The 24,822-nt window shown below is 42.1% G+C and overlaps 1 protein-coding gene across 4 annotated transcripts in view; it reads right to left on the bottom strand.

The window, feature by feature from the left end:
• Positions 1 to 24,822, bottom strand: part of PID1 (phosphotyrosine interaction domain containing 1) — a 92,791-nt gene that overhangs the window by 35,170 nt on the left and 32,799 nt on the right. For all 4 annotated transcript variants that reach the window (XM_068406557.1, XM_068406561.1, XM_068406558.1 and 1 more), the window contains exon 2: positions 22,497 to 22,643. In XM_068406557.1, coding sequence (XP_068262658.1) covers positions 22,497 to 22,643 — 147 coding nt within the window. The remainder of the gene's footprint in view (positions 1 to 22,496; positions 22,644 to 24,822) is intronic.

The following is a 24,822-nucleotide window of genomic DNA, read 5'->3' as shown; positions in this document are numbered from 1 at the left end:
CTATGTGATATTCATTTCAACAGTGCTCTAATATTGCACAACAATCATATGATCCAGTGTGTGTGTTTTATGAGGCAGACATGACACATGAAAATTAAAAACAGGTTCCTCGTCTGGAATACGGAGAGGAACTGCAGGGGGAAAAAAAAAGAAAAAACAATGAGACCATGCACCCAGAGATCGGGGTGGAGGAAAAAGGGGAGGAAAAAACAGGATGAGACATCAGAGTCATTTCATCCTGCCCATAGTGAAAACAGCTTTCATCAGTATGAAAGGCAATTAATTTGCATAAATTTACTGCAGAATACATTTGAACTGTGCTGCTGCATTTCAGGACTGCCACTGGAAATAAGGATTGCTATGCCTACGGCCCTGTTGTTTATCAATAATTTACAATATTCCCTTCTGCAAGCAAAACTTTTTAATTGCCCTTGCACTTCAAATGACATTTTCTGTAGATACTACATCCAAGGAAAAATATGGAGAATCAGGTTTTAAATGCACAGGATTTGGTGTTTGTTTTGTAACCCGTGATTTAAGCACTAAGAACCTGGAGGTATTTCCTATGGTCGACTGTATCCTCCTAAATGCTCTACTTAACATGGAGGATTCAGAGGTATTTCAAACATCTCAGCCCTGATCTGAATGCACCTCTCATGCAGACTCACCCTCCAGATTGCATGACTGAACCATTTATAAGACCACCAGCGGGTACAGTCATTTTGGTCTGCTTAACTTTGAATATTGCCATGTATGCATCATATGTTATACTGGGAACAGCATAGGCAGAGCAGGACGCCTCCACCTGAGGAGCATTGTGTAGCAGATGTAGTCTGTGAGCTTTTGCAGAGGTCACAACTGGAAAAATCACTTTTACTTTGTCTGGCCTGATGTTACTGGCTGAGACAAAGAAGCTCCCTCTTTTAACCAGGTGTACTTCCTTGGTTAAAGGGTTATAAAATCAAGTCATTTTACACAGTTAGGTAACACAGTAGGTGTTATATTTACAGCTATGTGAGCATGAACAGAAAGACCTGAGGTAATCAAATCTCATGCTTGAAGGATAAGAGGATCCATAAGATGATCACCAGCTGAGATCACGCATAAGCTACTTCACCCCATACCCTTTTAGACACTGAACAATTGTCCAGGTGCAGGCACTGTCGTCTTGTTTACTTTTCAGTTTCTCCTTCTTTAAAGGCATCCACTGCTGGAGGTCAAATACAGAACCAGATGACGATCCAGGTCCATTTGTTTTACCCCATATAAGCAAAGTGTGGATGAGACACAAATATCTCAGCACATACGGATAGTAGGGAGGCAAGCCTGGACTAGCCAAAATGCTTGTACTTCTCCATATGTCTCAAACACATACCACAGTATTACATGAAACTAAAACCATTCCTCCAAACACGTGAATGATCCTTCACTTTTGCTGCCTCTCTCATTGGTAATACCCGTAGAGATAGTAACACTCTTAAGGTAAACATATGTTGCGTTGTATGGAGATAGACTGTTTCTCAAATGAGTTCACCTCTGTGGGTTTTTTTGGAACATATAATTTTATATTACTACCATCATATCCATATGTGTTTTATGATGGCCTGCCTTTAAAAAAATATTTTTAAACATAGATGTTGATTTTATAGGGAACTGAATGCCAAGTAGCAAATAAGTATGAAAATACGTAACAAAAGAAGGAAAACATTTCCTTATAGTGAGAAAAGCCGTTGGAAACAAACCCCAAAGAAGTAATTTTTATAACTTCTGTTCTACAGACTACTCAGGACACGCAACACACAGAACATCAATGGGCTCTGCCTGCATATGCTGTTACCCCAACTGTGGTAGGGAGTATTTCTGCCAGTAAACAACAACTACTGTGCCTGTTGGGCTTCTTTGTATATGCAAATATCAAAAAATAAACAAGTACCACAAGAAGTATCTGATCACTGCGAACTTTCAAATTGTCTTTCCCTGCTTTGCAGCTTCTTGTTAATAGCTTTAATGAACAATTTATCTTTGCTTCTGCTAGTATCTGTCTATCTACAAAATGCCATGGTCAGCATCAGCTTGTCAAAGGTATGCTATTTAATGGATGGAAAAGGAAAAAACAAACAGGAGTCCTAAAATGCAACAGTACCCTTCAGCCAAATCTAACTACTACCAATATCAAAGGAAGATTCATCATGAACTTCAAACAGGACTAAAAATTGTATCTAAAACTATGATAGAAAAAGCAGCTTCCAGACAATGAGAGAGCAGGAGAACTGACTGTATGAACAGGAAATAATATAAGTAAATTGACATAATTGGATCTGCATTCACTGATAATCAAAATCACCACTAAACTGCTTGCTTCATACTCTCCACTGCTGCTAGCACAGAATATCAGAGAGGGACACAGACTGTTTTTTTCTCTTCCCAGAAGAACTATCAATCGCTATTCAATCTAAAGAAAATGACAGAGAAAAAAAAGGCAATAACATATTTTCTTCATGGCACTCTGCGAAGAGGAACAAAAGGGCCCCAAGATAGTATTATTTGTGGGCTTCAAAAGAAAAAAGGAAAATTATCCTTATAATGTTCATAATTTATTGTCTTTGTTTAAAAAAATGAATTGGAAAATTGTTTGTTTGAACCAATTTCTTGGAGAATTTGTTAAACGACTGTTCTTAAATGTGAAAGTAACATCTCCAGCTAATGCTACTTGTCTAAGACAAATCCATATTGCTCACAGTCCTGCAAAACTGCCTTGATCTGCTCTGAGGCAGGTGCCCATTTCAGTTGTCTTGAAGGATGCTGAAAATATCACATAGTAAACTGCAATTGTCCTTATGTGCACACAACCTTTCGCATGTATATCTTACCCCCAGGAAATACATGAAACCTGAGTAAATTTTGTGCTTAAATGTAGGCAAAGGTAAATATATCAGTGTTTGCCTTACCAAAAAAAAAAAAAAGAAAATAAAAAAGAGGGGGACAGGAGGAGATGGCAATGTCCACTTGTCATCTCTCCATGTTGAAGTGAACCAGGTAAATCAATTTTGATTCACCAAAACTTTGGTTAAATGAAATAACTTCATTTCTCACCACAAGGAAACCGTGAGGATTTAGTCATGGTACCAGTATCAGAGTGTACTCCTATTTATCCAGCATAACCACTCTCCTAGTTTTTCTATACGGCCTCTACAAAATAATTCAGAGATGGACAGTACTATATGGCCAGGGTCTGTATCCTCAATGCAAAATCTGAAATTTAAACTGAAGCTGCCTGCCCTTACCAAGAAGTGGTCAGAACAGAAGATTGGTAGGGACACTCTTCTGTTAACGATGTGAAACCTGAAACCACCCTCATACCCATCTCCTGCCTGAATCCATGCATTGGGTGTGCAAGGTAACTGGAGACAGGGACCACTGGGAGATCTGGGCATTAGTCACACCTTATAAGGGGATCAGGACAACAATGGCCAATACTATCTTACCCTTCTTTTATGTTTAGAAGGGGGAGAATGAAACACTAGATTAAGTTAATGGTAACATATATATTATCTGTGAGGAATGCATGGCTTTTTTGGGGGGTTTCATTTTCTATGAAAGATCCCTGAATTTTACAATTGGGAATAGCATCCTGAGCCATAGCTTTTTTTAGATGCTGACTAAGCATCTTAAATATCTTAGATACATGTTGATTATGTCAAACTGTTCCAGACATGAAAAGACCACGGCTTGCTCTGTGCTATACAGCAACGGCCATAATCATTTATATGATCTGAACACTCAGCAAAAGAAATACGAAACAGATTTCACATGGTAGAATATGAAGAATATGTCTCCTATATTACACAATATGTAGGGGTTTTTTTTATGTAACACTCCTCATCTTGGAGGAACTTAAAACAGTGCTTTATATTGCAGTGGTGGGATATCAGAGCAATCCCACAAGTTTAGTGCAGTTGCCGTGGAGTTATACTGCTACAAAATGAATAGGGAATTTGCTTATGAATATACAGCACTCTATTAAAAACATCTTTTCATATCCGTATAATCAGGCAGCACTTTCGCCATCACCTGACACATGCACCCTAACACATTTCACATTATTCAGCACATCAGCTTTGGGAGAATTAATTGGAAAGATAGTCCCGAGATGTGAACCAACACACCAGCTTAATCAAACCCGAGGGTTAAACCACGGGGCATCTCCAGCTCATTCACAATGATGATCCTCATTTATACCATCAGTCATACCTCCTGTCAGCTGGAAATAAAGAAGCACTGTTCATATCTTAAGGCTACAGTAAGGCATGACTACAGGATAATTTGTCTATATACTGCCTGATTTCAACAGGAGCTTGAGATATTAGGGAACTAGGCAGTTTTTTGTATGAATTCCCTTTATAACAACCTTCCGGGTATGGGGGAAGAAGGGAAAAAAAAAAAAAAAACAAAACACCAAAACACAACTCCTCCTTATGACCCTGGAATCTTATAGGGAAAGGCCCTGTACTTTAGGGATGACATTTCTGACACCTCCCTCAATTGCAGTCCGCAGTCTCTCACACTTCCTCCCCACCCCATGTGTGACAGGGACAGACAACCCAAGCACCGTAAAGCAAGGTATGGAGCTCTCACCCAAGGAACAGATCATGCCACTAAGGAGCTACTGAGTTAGCCACATATTTGCATGTTTTAATTGCACTTCCTTGGCTTTTAAAGACTACTATGGAAAACAGACTGCAGACCGTTTTAAGTGGGCACAAACTTCAGAGAAAATAGCGAAGGACATTTGCTCATTTCATGCACAGGGTCGAATTTGGCACGCCTGCATTTTTGCATAGTCATGCTCTTAGAAGAAGAAAGCATTTATTTAAAAAAAAAATTCCAGTCTCTCTTTTTTCTTGAGAAGAAGGCAAGGCTTCCTTTCACGTACTGGGAAATGTCATTCTTTGTCTATGCAATTATCCTAGTACATCAACAATCCACTCGAGGTAGAGAAGTCAATTAACGTACAAATTACTTAATCCTTTATATTTGTCCTTCATGTAATAAACAACCATATTTCCATCCTATACACTGTTCAAAGGCATCGCTTCATGAAAGATGGTCTAAAACACACCACATAATCATTGCCATAGCTTTTATGTTGTATTCTGGTTTCTGTTCTGAGTGAAGGTAGTGCTGCCTTGCAAAGACAGGCAGGACAGGATGGAACTGAACTACCTTTGACTCACTGTGCAGCTATGGATTAGTCACTTAACCTCCCCGGATCTCCAGTCTGCCCGTGGGTATAATCATGCAACTCTGCACAGGATTGTTATGAGGATTAACTAACTGACACTAAAAGGCTTTGAGACCTGCTCAGTAAAAATTATTTCTATAAAAGTGCATATGCATAAAGCGCTAATAGATGCCAGCTGGCCTTTCATCCCGGGAAGCAAAAACAGCTTCTTACCACACACATTTCCATTAGTGGGCACCAGTGTGTTTTTTATTTCTGCAGCATCCTGTTCATTTCCTATGTGAACCTGACAATTGAGTTACAATAGCACTTGAAGCACAAAGCTGCTCTTCCTGGACTGGCCTTATATGACACAGCACCACCAAATTAAGATACACAAATAATTATTTTTCTTTTGATTTACCCTCTGTGCTGCAAACTACCCTGTTTCCTGGAGCCCCTCCCTCAGCTGCAGAAACTTGGATGTTCTCCACCTGCTTATGTTTGCTGATAGATGTCAAAGGAATTTTCGCTTCATCTGTTTCACAGATGCTCAGACTCTTTTCTCAAGACATGTCATACAAAAATGTCTCCAAAATAATTAGCAGGATTTCAGTCTGCATAACTATGATGGCGGCACGTAAGGTAAGGCTCAGACAGCTCTTAAGAAATTGCAGCTCTGGAATGAGCGTCTGGGACCTTAACAGCACTCATTTAAATCTTCCTGCATGACACATTTATAGTTTTCCATGTAGTCAAAAGGGCAAAGGGGTTGGTATGCAGAAAGCTGCTACAGTGTGAGAAACATCATGCACTTCTATAACCTCTTGCACTCATACTGACATGAAGGTAATTGCTAATGGAGAGCAAACATGCAACCTAATTCAAAGGGCGAGGGGGGGGGGGGAATTACAGAAGGGTCTCTGTAATCATAATCTCTATGTCTCACCCCAAAATAAAATTTACCACTTTACTGAGGAGCTAATTGGAATAAAAATAATCTTATGAAATGTGTTGCAAAGTAGTATTTTAGTATTTAATTGCAAGAAGCACCTCCTTTAGCCGTTTGCCTTGCAGCGCAATTGTCAAGCAGGGCTCTTGACCACCACAAGCCTGCCCCTGCCTCGCTGCTCTTCACCTGTCCCCAGCAAGGCACCCATCAGCCGCACCGTACTGAGTCACTCAGCAGAAGATGACGACTCAACTGCAAAATGAGGGCACGCTAACACATTTAAAGAGACAGCAAGAGTGCCTCACAATTGTTCACAAGGCTCACACTACAAAGTCGAGAGGCTAAATTAACCTAAACTTCTCTCCTGTGGTTTCACAACGGACTTTCAGAGTCCTCTAGTGTCACAGTGGAGGACTCAAATTGAAACTCTTTTGTCTGACGTGATAGGAATTTAATTCCCACTGCATAAACTCTTGATGAGAGTAATTCAAATGGCCACGAGTTACCAGTGTCTCATTTCAGGCCTATGGTGACACTCAAGCCTCCTTGAAAGTACCAACAAGGGGGTCTAAGGAAAGGGATGGCGGCTCTGGCCTTCCTTCCACCCTAAGACACCCCAGAGGGCTCTTTTGTTTCTTTTTGGGTGGTTAGGAAGGCTTTACTGCTGTTGACTTAAGCTATCAAGATGACAAAGGTTGCACAAAAGCTGTAGGTGCTCACATCACAGCCCATTTTGAAGATGGTGAGACATTTCAGAGCACACTCGGAAGCCTCAGGACTTGTCTCGTACTGACCTGGCCCCTTGCTGCGGGGCACTGCCGGGGCCTGGGGAAACCTGGGTCAGAGCGCAGAGGTCAGCATGGGTCTTGGAGGCCTGGGACAAGGCCAGACACGTCCTCACCCTCTTCCATCCCCAGACAGCAGAAGGGGTCACCCAGCCCTAAAATATGGGGCCACCCGAAGGTGGAGAACTCACAAAAACCACCCCCGCTCCACTTGACATGGCCAGCACCCACGAAGAAACACACAGCCCTGCCACAGCCCCACCAGACGCAGACCCCAGCAAAGGGCCCCAGGTGCAGGGAGGCAACAGGCCGTGCTGGCCCTGGGGCAGCCCTGTCCCCGCGTGGGGTGAGCATCCCAGGTGTGCACACAGAAATCCCACATCTGGGGTCTGTTTGATTCTCATTTATTTATTTACTTATTTAAACCCAAGCTCACTCGTCTGTGACATTACCACACACAGAACCTGAAAAGCTGGCCCAACTACAGCTGCTGAGCAGCACCAGGCCACAGAAATCCCATCATATGTTTTCCTTGCCAGCTTTTATTTAGTCCCCCCAGAAAAAAACAAACACACACACACACATTTGCACCTTATGTAAATATGCATGAGAGCATTCAGTCATGCAACACATCAGTGTCCAGTGTGAGGCCATGCCCAGGGCAGTTGGGGCTTGTTGGGAGGTTGTGCAAGCGAGTTCCTCAGTTCCTCGCAGGCTGTAATCATGCAAAGAAACTCCCCCGAGAGGCCGAGCAGCACCACCAGCCGAGTAACACAGAGCAGCTGCTGGGGTGCATTTCAGGCCCCTCACCCTCGATGGTGGCGCAGACAGGAGCCATGCCACATGTCCCTGCACAGGGGAGCTGCTGTGGGATGGGACAGCCAGGACTTCAGGGGTGACAATGCCCATATGCCTACATCCTACCTCAGAGGAGCATCATGGAGCTGTCAATAGAGACATGCCTCCCACTCCAGCCAACACTCACCCACCCACCCTGTGTTAAAACCCCTTCGGAGCAGAGCTACAGCAATAGCTGTACGCTAGTCCCTTGCTTTGGGACTTTTCACCCTGGAGACACACACTGTCTGCATAAAAGTGATAACATTAAACAAAAAACTATATACACACACAATGAAAGCCTTGCAGAACAAAAACCTTAGAGCAGATCATCAGTAATTCGCTGGTAATTAAAGTCATTCAGTTTATCCTCAGTGTTTCTAAGGAAGTGCTATAAACTATTCCAAACTTAAATTATACATACAATATATTTATTAGATGTATATCATATTTCCCACTTGGGAATGCAGAGTCACACAATTTGTTTGGCCTTGTATGAAGATCTTCAAATGCAAGTCAAGGCAAAACTCTGGGGTAAAAACACCTTTAACTCGCTATCAAGCTGTTTCATAAAAATAATTTCAAGAATTACTTAATATTTTTAACGCTTCAGCCTAATAACAAATGACAAATAGCACTGGTTCACATATGCTGTACTCAATTACTTTGATTTCATTAACAGACTGCTTTCAATCATTAGGAATCCCAAGCCACATGTCAAACTAAAAGGCCAAGTTCTTAGACAATATAACTTAGCATGGCAGTCGAGGCAAAGGAAGTACGCCAATTTATACCATAGCAAAGCCAACCCAAAAACTGCATCCCATTAACAATGATTCCCATAGGGATTCTGGTCACTGTGGTTACAAATAGCTGACAAAGCTGAAATATATCATTGTGCTATTTGTAAGAATGAGTCAGACATCAGCACGGGGGAATTACTCCCAGCCTATAGATAATTCAATTAAAAAAGCAGCTTCCATAAAGAACTAGAACCAGTTTGTTTTCTGCCCATCCTGTCCCAGAGGATACTCAGAATCAACTTCAGTGACATTCTCAAAGTAATCACGACACACATATTATCTTACCTTATTTTATTTTGTCTTTTCGTTATCACCTCTCCCGATTTAGTACTCATCTATACGTATCTTTACACAAATCATTCTCTGATCTTGGAGATATTAATTTAAATCTGTTTCTGACTTGAAGCTTGCTTTTTCCCCTCCTGTTTTCTCTCTGCTACTAAAAAATAAATTAGGGGACAGGGGGAAAACCACAACACACAATCACAGAATCAACCAGGTTGGAAGAGACCTCAGGGATCATCGAGTCCAACCGTTGCCCTGACACCACCCTGTCAACTAGACCATGGCACTAAGTGCCATGTCCAGTCCTTTCTTAAACACATCCAGAGATGGTGACTCCACCACCTCCCTGGGCAGCCCATTCCAATGTCTAATAACCCTTTCTGTAAAGAAATTCTTCCTAATGTCCAACCTGAACCTCCCCTGGCGAAGCTTGAGGCTGTGTCCTCTTGTCCTATCACTAGTTGCCTGGGAGAAGAGGCCAACTCCCACTTCACTACAACCTCCCTTCAGGTAGTTGTAGACTGCAATAAGGTCACCTCTGAGCCTCCTCTTCTCCAGGCTAAACAACCCCAGCTCCCTCAGCCGTTCCTCGTAGGTCACACCCTCCAGACCCTTCACCAGCTTGGTCGCCCTCCTCTGGACTCGCTCCAACATCTCAACATCTTTCTTGAAGTGCAGGGCCCAGAACTGGACACAGTACTCAAGATGCGGCCTCACCAGTGCCGAGTACAGAGGAACGATCACTTCCCTAGATCGGCTGGCTACACTATTCCTAATAGAGGCCAGGATGCCATTGGCCTTCTTGGCCACCTGGGCACACTGCTGGCTCATGTTTAGCCGGCTGTCGATCAGCACCCCCAGGTCTCTTTCCGCCAGGCCGCTTTCTAACCACTCTTCCCCCAGCCTGTAGAGCTGCATGGGGTTGTTGTGGCCAAAGTGTAAGACCCAGCACTTGTTCTTGTTGAACCTCATGCCGTTGGTCTCGGCCCATCTATCTAACCTGCCCAGATCCCTCTGTAGGGCCTTCCTACCCTCCAGCAGATCGACACTCCCACCCAGCTTGGTGTCATCTGCAAATTTACTGAGAGTGCACTCAATCCCTACGTCTAGATCATCTATAAAGATATTGAACAGCACCGGCCCCAGAACTGAGCCCTGGGGAACAGCGCTAGTGACCGGCCGCCAGTTGGACTTTGCCCCATTCACCACCACTCTCTGGGCTCGGCCATCCAGCCAGTTTTTAACCCATTTAAGAGTCCACCCATCCAAGCCCCAGGCAGCCAGTTTGTCTAGGAGGATGCTGTGGGAGAGAGTGTCGAATGCCTTACTGAAGTCTAGATAAGACTACATCCACAGCCCTGCCCTCATCTACTAAGCGGGTCACTTTGTCATAGAAGGAGACCAGGTTGGTCGAGCAGGACCTGCCTTTCATGAATCCAGGTTGGCTGGCCCCGATGCCCCGATTGTCCTGCATGTGCCGTGTAATGGCACTCAGGATGATCTGTTCCATCACCTTGCCTGGCACCGAGGTCAGGCTGACAGGCCTATAGTTCCCTGGATCGTCCTTCTGATCCTTCCGACACACACTGAAATAAAACAAGTCCCTGAGGATGAAAAAAAAGTCCCACCAAATAACTATTCATTGAAAAAAAAAAAAAAAAAAAAATCTTTCTCAGCAAACAGTTCAATGAATCTTGAGTGAATTTTATAAAGTACAGTTATAAAGACACTTTCAACTTGCTCTTCTTCCAAAATTTGCTCATTTAAGTTAAAGTAGTTTCCCTCTACTTGAAATATTTGTGTATGGCACCTATTAAATGTAAGGTTATCCACATCCCAAGTTTGTTATTCTCAAGTGCAGGTCACTGCCACACTGTTTAAATCTTGAGAGCACTTTAATCAGAAGATCATGTCATCATGGCCTTACAGATGAAAAAAAAAACTGAAGAGCATAATGAATTAAGACCATCTTCAAGCTGATTAACTCATTAATTTTTTTTTTCCCCTAGTGTGCTATGCTCTAGCAACCAGAAAGCAACCTTCGTATTTAACAGGCAAATGAACATCAGCTCCCAAGAAGGGATAGACCATACTCTCAGTAGGTATAAAACAGTATTGTGTTCTATCAAAGTTAACAAAGGACATTACCAATTCAACATTAGTTTTTCATTCACTGATAAAACTTGATAAACTTAATTCCAAATTTACACTGCTGTGAAATTCAGTATCTTATTTCTGTGACAATACATATCATTTAATAGTATCTTCCTGTGAAATGATTAAAGGTGAATACCAGATTCTTGGATTAGTAGTACAAGGGAAGTTCTTAACCGAGGAGTACTTACTGGTTTTCCAAACCACACTGTAAACTTTAAGAAAGGAGACAGATCGATTTTAAAGAAAGGCGGGGGGGGGGGGGGGGGGGGGGGTGGGAATCATAACTCTGTTGCACTTGTTATTCCTATACAATCTAGAATCTCTGAGAAGAAAGCTTACTGAATTACCACAAGCCTGAAATCAAATTTTCACAATAGATTACAATAAAGGTAGTTGATCAGCAACAGATAACATGCATCAAGCCTTAAACTGCCCAGAAGAATTGCTTAAAGATGGCTATTGTTATGAACTTTTAATTAACTATGCAAAACAAAATTGTTTAATGAAACAAAAAAAAATATTATTAGTCTCAGACACTGACATCCAACCCCAGGAATGGAAAAATTTCTTGCCTTCCAGGCTAATGTATTCATACATGACACTGCATTGCAGACTATACTGCAATAGCACAAGGAGAACAGGATTATTCCTGGGACCAGCAGAAACAGAGGTGGCACACACAGGACATTCTTTAATGACATAATATTTTTTGATTGCAACATGAATCTACATTCCAGCAGCCTGTGCATCTATGAAGGAGGCCAACAGTTCCTCATCTACAGAAGAACGGATCTGTAATCCAATTTCAGCCTCCTTTTTGCAAATGTCATTCGTGTCAGTAGAAAGCTTTCAGCACACAGGATCAGCCCCAAAACAAGAACTGATGGTTTTGGGTGTAGTACAGCTGTAAGCGGAGATTACGAATTCCTGAGAAGGCTCATGTTGGCTCAAACTAGCGTGAGCAGTGGGTACCCAGTGCCAAATGCAAATTTTGCTGTATTCTAATGGAAATCAAAGAAACAATATCCATGGCTTCAGGGAAAGAGCCACACAGAATACCTTCACAGAATAAGCACGCATGTCTTTGTTGCGAGAAAGCACACCTAAAAAGATCTGCCAACACCTCTCCCAGCAGGTTCATGCTGCTGAGCCGGGAGGTGCCCACTGCAATAATACGAGGGAGCAATAGCCACAGAACCAGAAGTTCTTTGATTTTGTTAAAGAATAACTTCATGTGCTATGAAGGAAGGGTGCCTCCTCCTCCTGAGAGCCAGCTTGCAGCAGGGCCGTATTCACCAGCTTGCCTGTGCTCTCCAGCAACACAAATCACAGCTGCATCCTTACACTGACACAGCCCGCACCAAGATGGAAATGATTCTCAAGGACACACTAGAACAAAACAATCGCCAGTGACTGCAGCATCTGCTCGGCGTAACCACCATAATAAATTTCAATCTCATTTTCATTTTTATATGTCAAAAGCTATTAGGTCTTAGATATTTGAACCTTAATTATTATGGAAGCAATTAGCTCCTATGACCAGAAGGCTTTGCCTGAGCAATTGTGATGAGCACAACATTTTTCTGCAGCATAAAAAAAAAATATCCTAACACATCTGTAGCTATCTAGGACCTCACAGTTGCCATTGTGCTTCATACTGGTATCTTGGCTTTGTGCAAAATTGCAAAAGCTAGAACTTATTGGCATGCACTATATGGCCTTATATATGTGTAATTGAAGATTATCTCCTAAGGACTTCTGGAAATTTAGAACTTCAAAATTTAAATATTTCCTCCTGTAGAGAGAATAAATTGTTTTAAAATATTTAAATATTCTTTCAGAGAAAATTATTTTGGTATGTTATCTCCTACAAAGACAGCTATAATTAGACATCAGCTCCAAGTACCCTGAAAAGTGGGATTTCTAAAACTGACCAAAAAAAACCCACATTTGAATTTCAAGATACAAAAGTATTCCATGGAGTTTTATGCATGCAAGGAATTCCATTAATACATATTGCTTTTTAGTACCTTTTTTCAACACATTACTACTTAATAGAAGTATGCATTTTAATTCTCAGCATATTTTTTAGTTTTCCCCTAGCATATTTTATCCACAGTACATTGTGCCCACACTATGTTTCCCTGAGCTTTGGTGAGCTGATCTGACCTCTGCAAACAGAGCTGCTGGCCGAGAATGGCAGCTGAACAGCAGGGGACAAGAGCTGTTTCAGAAGGTGGTTTGGGATCTTTCTGGGTGAAAAATACTACAGAAGTACAAATGATACATAAGCAAAGAGCTACTGAGCATTCACCAGCACACAGTGCCTGGCCTCCTTAGTACCTCAAAAGTTTCCCAGTTGCTTTTACAAGCAAGGGTGAAATTTAGGAATGGCCGGTACTCAATCAAGTCACAGGGAGCATTTTTAATTCCTATATATTTGCATTTTACACAGTGCTCTTTGAAGGTCAATCACTCTTCCATAACTAATTGAAATATAAACTGTTTAGTGCCTTGTTTTACATTAACAGGTTTTAGATTGCTTCTGTTGATAAATACCATTTGCTAACAAAATTAAGGGCTGATGACTTCCCATTCAAGCTTTTGTTGAATCAAAGGCAACTAGTAACATCAAAGCTCTGAAGCCAAAGGAAGTGCTTGATTCTAGCCAAAGGGATTTCTGTTTATGTTACAAACTCTTTTTCCCAGGCTCTATATCATGCATCATCACCCATTTTCTTCGCTGGGACTCACTGCATCCACTACAGGGACATAACTACAGCGATAAGAAGAAATATAAGGTACACAATGGTTGTGCAAGCAATACAATACATGCACCAAGGGGAGAAGTAAAGCACAATGTGCTAATGGATGCTCTGCCTTTTTATTTCCTTCCATTTCTCAAGGGGTTTTTGTTGTTCAGGGGATATTTTCTGCAGCCTGCTGCCAAAGAAAATGGGCTCGAACACATATATCTGAGCAAACTCTGGCTTACCTGGTATGACATTTCTGCTTCTATTTCTTCATGCAAGACGAAGCAGTGCTGGGAACAGGTCACTCCACACACAAAGCCAGGGAACCTGGGCCTCATTCCCAGGAACAGCTGAGGAGACCCCCAGCACACTAAGTGTCAAGACTTCGGGGGGGGACCACTCTTCCCAGGGGACCTGTCTGGGCATCATCTGCATGGTCCACAATAATTGGAAGCCTTCCTACCCAGCCCAAGGAGTAGGGGACACAATCCTCTAGTCCTCCTGGGAGTGTGCACACATGCACAACTATTTTCATTGCAAATCTCTCTATGAAACCCAACTCACTCCCTAATTTTCCTCACAATATGCCCAGCCTTGACCTCCCTCCCTCTTGAAGCAAATCTAAGGGGAATCACAGGGAGAAGGCCCTGCATCTAGGGTAGTTCAAGCCCTGTGCTGGCCATGAACGTTCAGAGCAGCTCCCAGAAATCCTCCTGCCCTCCCTGTTACCAGCACTCTCCTCCCAGGGTGGTGGTCTCATTCTTTTTATGGAACTCTTTAAAATGGTTTGAGACACATGTTCTTAATGAAAATCCAAAAGTAAACAGGAATAGGCAAAACTCTTTTCCTTTAATTAATATACATATATTCAGAGCAAAGTAATTCCACTGTATGCAGAAAACAGCTGTATACTTTCTCCTAGAAAGGTAGTTAAAGCAGGAACATGAAGCTGACTGAAATACATAACCATTTTTAGATGGGATGTAAGAACTTCCTGAATAAGAAGATGCCCTTTACTTGAACCATGGCTTGAAAAATGTCACCGGTGCAAATGCTAAGAAAAAAAAATACCACCAACATATCTAACAGGACATATCTTCCACTGCTCTCAGAATACATTAGTCTTACAATGCCACTTGACCAGTAAGTAAACAAAATCATGCCAAAATACATCCAGCACAGCAAAACTGAACACTGCAGAAGATCCTATTTAAAGTAGGCTCAGTTTAATTCAATTGCTTTAGCCAATTTATATCCTCCATCTAAGACTCCCGGACTTCAGGAAACAAAGCATTATGACGCTTTAACAACATTCTCCACTTGCATCTACCCTTCATATTTCTATTAGCTCCGATGCACTCTTTTAAAGCATAAATCCTCCCTGATGGAAACATGCTTTCCGTGCATGTAATCAGAAAATTCATATGCCAGAGAGATCCTCTCTGAAGCTGAAAGCTGAGAGCAGCCAGTGCCAAACACCATGCAGCATGTGCTGCCTGAAGGCAGCTGCCATCCTGCATGGCACCATCCCACCATGCTCACAATGGAGCCCACGGCAAAGCTCTCATTAACTTCATAGGTGCAGGGCAGGACCTTACCCTACAGTCACGTTTTGAAAGAGAAATGAGCACATGCAACACTCCAATTTCAATATTAGAACAAGACTCGGCCAAATTCTCTACAGCACTCTGGAATACAGTCATGTGTAAGGCTTCTGCAAGCAGTTTACTCTTCCCTAACTTCAGTATTAGGCTTTTTTTTTTTTTTTTTCATTTCTGGAACACTACATGAAGAAAAACAAAATACTTCATCTTCACATAGCATACTTGTTGGGGCATTAGTTTATTTGGTGCATTTCACTTTTGGAAAACACATCATTAAAGCCTCTGTATCTCTCACCAACGAGCACTATATCTGAATATACCAAAGCTATTAAGATTTGTCCCATGCAAGAGTTCACATGTGTCCTTTTGGTTCATTTGATGAGGGGAGAAAGAAACAGAAAAACAAGCTCTCAATGCACAGTACAAAATATGGAATGCTTAAGGATAACAACAGAAGGCCTTTAATGAAGCAAGAAGAAAATAAGCTCTGTGCTTCACACTCACATTAAACATGGTGGAAAACAGTAGGCTGGGGAGTAATGTACAGTTTAGCTTGTCTCACTTGTTTGATTTGTTTCTTTATTAAAGTTAATGGCCATCTTACTATTACAGGCTTACAAAATGATAATGAAGACCAGGCAGCTATCTGTATTTACAGCTGGATAAACCTGCACTCAAAACAATCATTCCTGACCACGCTATAGCTGCAAAGAGAACAGTTTTATCAAGCTGTATAAGAATAAAGTGAGGCAGTTTTAAGAATATGTGCAGCTTCCAACCAGCTATGGTTTCAGTAGCCAAAATAGCAATAAATGCTCAAGAGGAGCAGGGTTTTTAAATTCTCTATGGAAATTTAAGTAAAACACGAGATTGTTAACCACCCATTTATGTCATCTGGAAAGTCTTAGGGCACATTTTGAACCAACAGGACAGTACAAAGACGAAAGAGCACCTTGGTCTCTGGGTATTGAAATGAGAGACAATGTTCTCTTTGCATTAATTTTGACTGATTCAGTATCAAGACACACAAAACCAACGCACACACAGTAACAGTGCAGCAGAGGGAAGTCATTCACCTACTCTGCAGCTGGCCAGTGCAAAAATTTGGGGATTGGGGAGCAATGAAGGGGAAGAGGCATGAGGCTGGGGTTGCCACCACCAAAATCACACTGTGTGGGCTGCTGGGCTGCATGCAACTGGGAGAATGGTTCACCAGTTTGGGCATTTTCTGAATGTTGAGGGGCCACCAGGCCCAGGAGCACACTGTCTCCTGAAAGCTAAAGCAATAGTGCATTTGGCCACCACCATGGCTGAGCTGATTAGAATGGGACACAAGTGGCAAGAGGTTGCATAGGACAGAAATGCTGTGCAAAACAGCTTGGGAAAGTCTGATCTAGAAGGGAATAAAAACCCCAAAGAACAACAGTAAGTTTTAAAAGTGCAATGACCAATAAAAGCAGCAACACACCATTAATGAATTTGCTTAGCGGCATCTAGGGTAGAGTAGAAATGGGGTGTTTTGCATGTGGTAAGAGACAGTCCTGCTGCAAGGCCTTTGCAATCAAAATTAACAAGGCAGAAAACCAAAAATAGGCAGTAATATCCGAGCAGACATTATTCTTAAATGACTCTCTTACACAAGGAATTAGAATCAGGCCTAGCAGGGCAATTTTAAGAATGTTTTATTTATTTAATAAGTATCCCAATGAGAAACGTTTTATTTCTATGGATCATGATCAATATTACTTGCTATTCATCCTACAAGCTTATTATGGCTTTTCCCTTGAAGACTAACTTCCAGTCTCTGCTACACTGTGTAAATCCTGTTGCTAGAAGCATGTTAAGACAGTTTCATGTGCACAGAGATTTATTAGCAGGGACCACAGCTGATGGCACGCACTGTCTCTGGTGGTAAAAGTTACGTTTGAGAAAAGAAGAGAAATGCGAAAAAGCCAGAAAGGCAAAAGGGAAAATGAAAACACTTGGCAGCAACCAGCAAGGCCAAGAGAAGGGCAGCAATGAGGGCAACAGGCTGCCCTTGATAACATGCCAGGTGATAACAGGTAGCTGATATCACCAGTGGCTTTGGGGAGAGGGCACAGAGCTGCAGATGGAGGGCTGGCTGCAGGAAGGCAGAGGCAGGCTCTTGGCACTGCCCAGGCTAAGGCCAGTCAGGCACTGCCCAGATCTCCCTGAAAACACCTCAAATCCAGTTAATAGGTTGACACAAGTTAACAACGCCAAGTGTGTCCCAGAGTTGCAATAGTCAAGCACAGTGCCTAACTGCTGACACTACACTGTGCCAGGGAAGCCCAGCTGTGGCCATGCCCCCTTCCTGCTACGCAGGCCCTGAATAAACCCCACCATAATCACCACCCTGCAGCAAGCTTAGTACAGGAACCGCTTTCTTTTTGCCTTGTGAGTGAAGCAATTAAGCTATTCTGAAAGATCAGGCTCCATTTATTTATGTTACTTCTTGGCTTTTTTTTTTTTAAATCTCTATCAATATGTGCAAGACTTGATTTTAAAACGCCAGTACCACTCTAATGCCATTCATACAAATTGCTAAACAAGACTTGTCAATCTTCAGCTAAGATACACCATTGCAGAAATTTCCACATCATACATTCCACAAAGCCTGAATTAATAACCTCATCAACTCAATCCAGTAAGATGGGCAAGCAAGGAGTAATCATGCCTGCAAACACCATATCATTAATACATATTTTTCCCATTTAATAAAAGCATACTCTTAAGAATGCAATTATTTGCACTGTTTATGCTCCTCTCAGCCTCCCAGGCTGCTGAGAAAAGCTTGCGCACTTGTGGGAACTGGAGGAATAAGATTGCCTGACCCAGGTAGATAAAAATGAGCTAGTGATTATTCAGCACTGACTTCACTTTGAAGAGCCTTCCAATAGAAAGAAAAAAGTTAAACCTATGACACCACTTCAAAAATTGCAGGCAGCATTTTTAACCTCTGTCCTTTTGCATTACTGCAGCAGTGCCTGGAAAAGCTAGAGCAGAAGAGAGAGTCATTTAGGCAGTTCCCTTCATGCCACCACCATAGCTCAAAGGGAGAGAAATCAAGGAACATTAGAATCAGTGTAAGCCGATTAGGACATTAAGGAAGAATAAACCACACAGAACTTAAACAAAATCTGTTAAGAGGCACAGAGAAAGCACGCATTTCTGAGTAGAGAGCAACTTATTTTCTGGAGATACTCCAGATTTTCCGTTTCCATCTGGTGGTACTTTTTGATAAGGTAAGAGGAAGTTTCCAGCTGAAACACAAGAGTGCACATTTGACATGAAAGACCTACAAGCAGGACAGCCACAGTCTAATCAAAATCCTTAGGATCCAAACAAGGATGGACATATTTTTATATACACACATCTAAATCACACTTATGCCCGTATACAGAAACGTGCTGTATTTAAATAAAAGCAAATTAGGAACCTGTCCTTGAAAGTGTGGTCCAGCTAGGAAGAACAAAAGACTTACTCTCACTCTTTTTTGTCCTTCCCCAGCCTAGGTGATTTAGCTTAAACTGAGACTTGCCATTTACAGGTATACAACAAGCCATACGGGTTTTTTCATTCTTCGTAGCAGCTACTGACCTTAACGCTTGGTGCTCCAGCATTCACAAACACCACATCCATCGCAGAGAAGAGGCAGGATGCACATGGGTGCTCAACGGCAGCTGCCAGAGAGATGACAACCCTCTGGGCACTGCATCCCACTGCCCTGCCCCAGTGGCCTCAGCTGGAGGAGGATGAGAAGCTGTGATTCCTCTGGGGCCAGAGACCTGCCTCTCACCTAACACACACCATGGCTCCAACAAAAGCAAATGACCCCCCAGAAAAAACCCAGAGTCCAAGTGCTTTATTGTACCCAGAAATCCTGCTCTGTTTTAGGCTGTCCTGAGTGGGGCTGTGACAGTCAAACCCCAGGGTGCAGGGCTGTCACTCCCCATTTGCAAAACGGGGACTGGTGGGAAAAGGAGGGGAAGGGGAACAAGAAGGTGTCTTTTGGGAACTACAGCCTCCGAGTCAACCCCTGTCTCACCGAGCACCCAGCACCACAAACTCCGAAACATGTGTGCCTAAATCTCTGTGCTGCAAATCAATACAAATACTATTTCTCCTGTTGGTGAAATCATGCCCACGAGGCTAGAAGGGTGGGAATGGTGACGGCACAGCCAGCCCAAGCAGACAGGTGTAGACGTGCAGTAGCAGGAAGAACAAGTCTTAAGCCTTCTGCTGTAAGTAAAAAATATATTTTAGGAAATATGATAGCAACAAAGTTGCATGAGATCTGGAGTTGGGCAGGAAAGAGAAGCTCTCTGAACTTGTTCAATTATTTAACTTTCCAGATTTTGTGGGGGTTCCCCCTAGGCTACTTCAAGCAAGAAGTTTCTCTGCTATTCTTAAAACTATCACATTAAATTATAGAATGAGACTGGATCTCAATAGAAAAGTTTTGTTTTTCTTCAGGATTCAGCAGCTAACACCAAATGAAAAAGAAAAGAGAAGCCTGTCTTGCGATGAAAGGACAAGGAAAAGAGCAATTGCATAAGAAAACCAATGCCCAGACCTCTGAATTACAAAGCAATTGCATGTGTCAAGTTCCCATAACAAGATGGTGCCAGCTGAGGCTTATGTTAAAACTGTGCAATAAAATTAGATGTCTGGAGCCTCTGTCAGAAGAATGATGCTATCTCATTAATGGGATTACATAGAAAAATTGGAGGGATTTCAGCCAAGAGGAGTAAAACGATTGAGGATCAAAAGAGTGTGACTCGTGAAAGAAAGTAAAAACTGGATGCCGTGCTCTTGCCTGAAAAGTGCACATCTCAGAACTGGAGAGGCTTGGTGGTACCAGCGACACCACAGCATCTCTCCCCTTACACTTGGAATGACAGTGATACATCAGACCCCACAGAGCAAAAACTCGTATTATAAAACACTGGCTTTGTTATGTCAACACTATTATCATATCACTCAGCAAGAAACTAATAATCAGAGAGGAAAGAGAAGAGGAAAGCTAATTACCTATAAACAGCTGGAGGATACAAGCCCTGTAAGAGAAGAATACATTTAGTCAGGAAAAAAAAAGGCGGCGGGGGGGGGAGGGTGGGGGGGAAGATTGTGACTAGAGAGAGACTGGGTAAAATCAAAGCCTTTCAGTTAGTGACTGGAGAGGATTTCTTAGCCATGGGAACAACATGTATGTGGAATCATCTTCCCAAGGAGGGTACTGGAAATCACAACTGCTGAACTGTCTGAAGAAGGGCTGGCCACCACCCCAAAAACACCACCATAAGACTCCAGCATGGGTGTGAAATGAACTAGCTACAGGGGGAAGGGGATAAGAAGAAACAGTGCAAGCAGGAAAAGGGGAGCGTTGTAACAGCAGATGTTGCCTAGTCACCACTATGTTACATTGCAGGAAAAATAAATGAATAAATAAAACGGATCTCTAAATATAGAATGAGATTCTTTTCACTGAGGGGTTCAACATCTCTTTGCAATCCATCTTTCCCAGCTGAAGGACTGTAGGTTAAGTAAAAAGGTTCATTTAAATTCTACACACATTCACATAGATAAACTGATTTCTGAAAGCATTATTATGTCTGAACTCTCTCTCACTAGGGGTGAAAGCCAGATACTTTGTGAACCATTTTTATGATCGCTAATATTCTCTAAAAATTCATTACATGTCAACATAAAGGACAAAAGACATCACCATGAAAGAGCAGATGCTGTGAGCTACCGTATAAAGCATATTAGGGTCACTTGCCCTGCATTCCTCTGCGTCAGCACAGGGCAGCACTGCTTCAACACCCAGCAGCAGTCTTGTTTCTTGGCTATGGTGACAGGCAAAATGTCAAACAAAAATGACACTTCCCAAGAAGAAACTTTGCTGAGGAAGTGCCAGACCTAGAGGTGCCCAAGCACAGCCCATCACAGCATGCCCACAGCCCGTGCCATGCTCACAGTATGCCAAGAGAAGAACACCACACCAGGAAGTGATGTCTTCCAACCCCATCTCACTCCCATCAGATCCTCCAACAAGGAATAATGTGTGTGCAGACGTGTGTGTATACACGCTAGCAGGGCAGGGGGTTAGGACATTTAATTGCACTTTGGACCTTATCTAGTACATGTAGCATCAGGCAACGGCTCTTCTAGAGGTGACACTTTAAAGAGCCATGGAGGCCAAAACCCAGTTCTCTCCATTTTCACCCAGACCCTCGAGGGCAGGAGGATACTGACAGCCAAGCTTGGTGAAGGGGACTTGGCTGCCAAGCCCCGACTGGCACCATAGGCCAAACTGGTGCCCAGCTCAGTCTGCAAGGCTGCCCATAGCAGTGCAAGGCTAGGCAAGCTCTGCAACCAAGGAAAATGGCTCCAACAGAAGATGCAAACAGAGCAGATTTGTTTGCTATTTTTATATGGTTTCTTACCACATAAGAACACACTCAAAGCTCTTAAGCCATTAAACTTTAAAGAAGAAGAGCATTTTCAGAAGCTGTGCTTTGATGTAACTGGGTAAATTTATCTTGTTGCTTAACCAAATAAATATCTAAGTCTACTCCCTGCCCTTTTTTTCCTTTTTCTAATCTCTTTAAAAAAAAAAAAAACCCAAAAAAAACCACACAACAAACCACAACAAACCAAACTAATGTCAAGTTTTAAGCTGCAACCCTATTTCAGTAGGTATATACCTCTGTCAGTAGAGATTGCTAAATGCAAATACCCAGCATTTGGCCCTTCATCTCCCATCTCAGCGCTAGCACTTAGAACAACCGCAGTGTTTACAATGAGTGATGTTCATTGCAGACTGTTAGAAATCCTCCACAATTTGCATTGTGTCCCACAACCCAAACCTTTTTTTCCCTGAAGCCCATAATTTCTGGTCAGAAACACCCAATAACTTTTTTGATTTAGAAACTTTATGGTAATAAAGCAGTTAATGGGGTTTCCAGAACAACAACAATGACCATGTTGGTTACTTTGGGCTCTTTAGAGTCCTCACACATATATGAGACACTTCCACAGTGGTCTCATTCCTTAAGTTTATTCTCCCGAGTACCTTGCATCCAGTGTGAGTCCGTGTCTTCATGAGGGGAGTTGTGGTACACAGCTCAATGGCTTCTGGTTCGTGGAAGATCACTGTCGGGAGAGGCTCTTTCCGAAGAGTTAGGACATTCAACTTAGTCTTTAACATGGTCTGAAAGTGCTAAACAGAGAAAGAAAAGCAATTATCTCCACTTCTAGTGCAAAAAGAATGAGAGTTAATAGTTGGACGTGTCCACATGTTTCACTTGCTGTTCAGTGCCTTCGAAGTTTCCATGGGGAGAGTTAACAAGTTTTATAACTGAAGACAGTGAAGATTCATTATTATATTAGCAATGGGGAGACTTTTTAATTTAAAAAGATATAAACACACAAAATGAGAGGATTCATTAGAATCCATGTATGTCCCAAAAGGGTCTAAATTCAACCTCTGATCACTCCCAGGCATATCATAAAACTGTTCATAGACCCAGTTCCTGTACTAATGACCATATGGAGGGAAGAACAGGGCATCAAAGACCATTCAAAGAACTATAGATTCATCCATTCTTGTTTTCTTTCCTCTGTACTTAAATCTCATCCCATTGACCTTTGTAGATGTTACTGTTCCCACTGAGCTGAATGCCTCACCGGTTTGCCTTTAGCACGTGAATTTTAAATTCTCTTCCTTTGTAAGCAATAGTAGTCTCCAATGTAAATGCCATCACTGGTACTAACAAACAGATGTCATTCAAAACTTGTCACTTGCTGTAACAGACAAGAAGTAACTCCCCAGGCTTGGGTGAAGAACTATCAAAGTGGACAGTAATTTTGTTGAATGAAAAGTTTCTCAGCAATTGCTTAGAGTGAAGAAAGACAATCTTCAAAAGCTTTCCAAATCAATTTTGTGGATTCAGGGGAGTCTGAGAACTTTTTCAACATTTAGATGCTTCTTTGAATTGATCTTCATTTTAGAAACTAACCATTTTCGCTTGCTACTCTGTATCTAAGGGGAAAAATATGCAGACATGAAGCAAATCAATGTAGTATTCCCAGCTAGTAATACTCTGCAGCACTGTCTAAAGAAATATGCATTTACTAAAGCTTCAAAACTTGACTACTATAAATCAGCAGTTATTAGATGTATGTGCAACGACTCCAGATTACTTTCTTCAAAACAAAACCATTTGTTCTGACTTCTGATGGGAGATTCTTAACTTGCTTTGCAGTCACCCCTTTCCTCAGCCTCCCCTTCACCTCTGCAAGGCAGACAAACATTACAGGGTCTGCCTTGCAGAGAGAGAGATGCTAAGTGATTTCCCAGAACTGTACAAGAAGTCTCTATCAGAGCTAGAAAATCAGCTCAGGTTCTTGCTTCTCAGTCCTGTGCTTTAGGTGAGGAGAGCACCTATGAAACATTTTATTTCTACACAGGGGATGAATCAACTATTTAGATACTGTGCTGTTTTCATAAGGATTTTTGTGGATTCGAGTATGCCATTGAAAATGCATGAGAATTTCTTGGAAATAAACTTCCTACTTAATTCATAAATACTTTATCATTAGCTAACAGAAAGCCTGTTAATACACTTATAAAACAAGTTTAATCCTTAGATCATCAGTGCTTAGGTCCAATAATCGTTATGATACTGGATCTACAGTACCTTAAACACTCTCATAAGTATATTCAAGGCATAAACACTAACAGTCTGTGAAAACAGTACTTGTTTTCCTACCTCATGCATGAAGTTACAGCCTGTTACAGCAATACTTTGGGGCCTCCGTGCTGTTTGTGCAAGCATTCAAGTTTCCATCCCAGTGAAGAAATCTACTCATATTATTTTTCATCTGGCTCGTATTACACGTTATCCCATTCACTTTCCTGAACACAGCTCCAGCAAAAGATTACTCCATTTAAAATGATTATACATTAAAGAATATTCTTTGACACATGTTTCTGAAGATACAGAGATCTTTGCCAGCCAGGATTACTAAACCTACTGAGAAAACCTATTGCATTTTACCTTTCAGTTCCAAGTAACAGCCTTTTGTTTGGAGTTTCCTAGGCTTCTCTGGCGAAGTTGTTAGCAAAGGCTAGACAACAGATAACCAGTTGTGCTGGTTTTGGCTGGGGTAGAGTTAATTTTCCTCGTAGTAGCTAGTATGGGGCTATGTTTTGGATTTGTGACCCAAACACTGTTGATAATACAGGGATGTTTTAGTTATTGCTGAGCAGCGCTTACAGAGTCAAGGCCTTTTCTGCTTCTCACACCACCCCACCAGCGAGTGGGCTGGGGGTGCACAAGAATCTGGAAGGGGACACAGCCGGGACAGCTGACCCCAACTGCCCAAAGGGATATTCC

The sequence above is a fragment of the Nyctibius grandis genome, chromosome 8, assembly GCF_013368605.1.
Source record: "Nyctibius grandis isolate bNycGra1 chromosome 8, bNycGra1.pri, whole genome shotgun sequence".
NCBI lineage: Eukaryota > Metazoa > Chordata > Aves > Nyctibiiformes > Nyctibiidae > Nyctibius > Nyctibius grandis.
The sequence above is the reverse complement of the archived record's forward strand: the minus strand, read 5'-3'. Positions and strand labels throughout refer to the sequence as shown.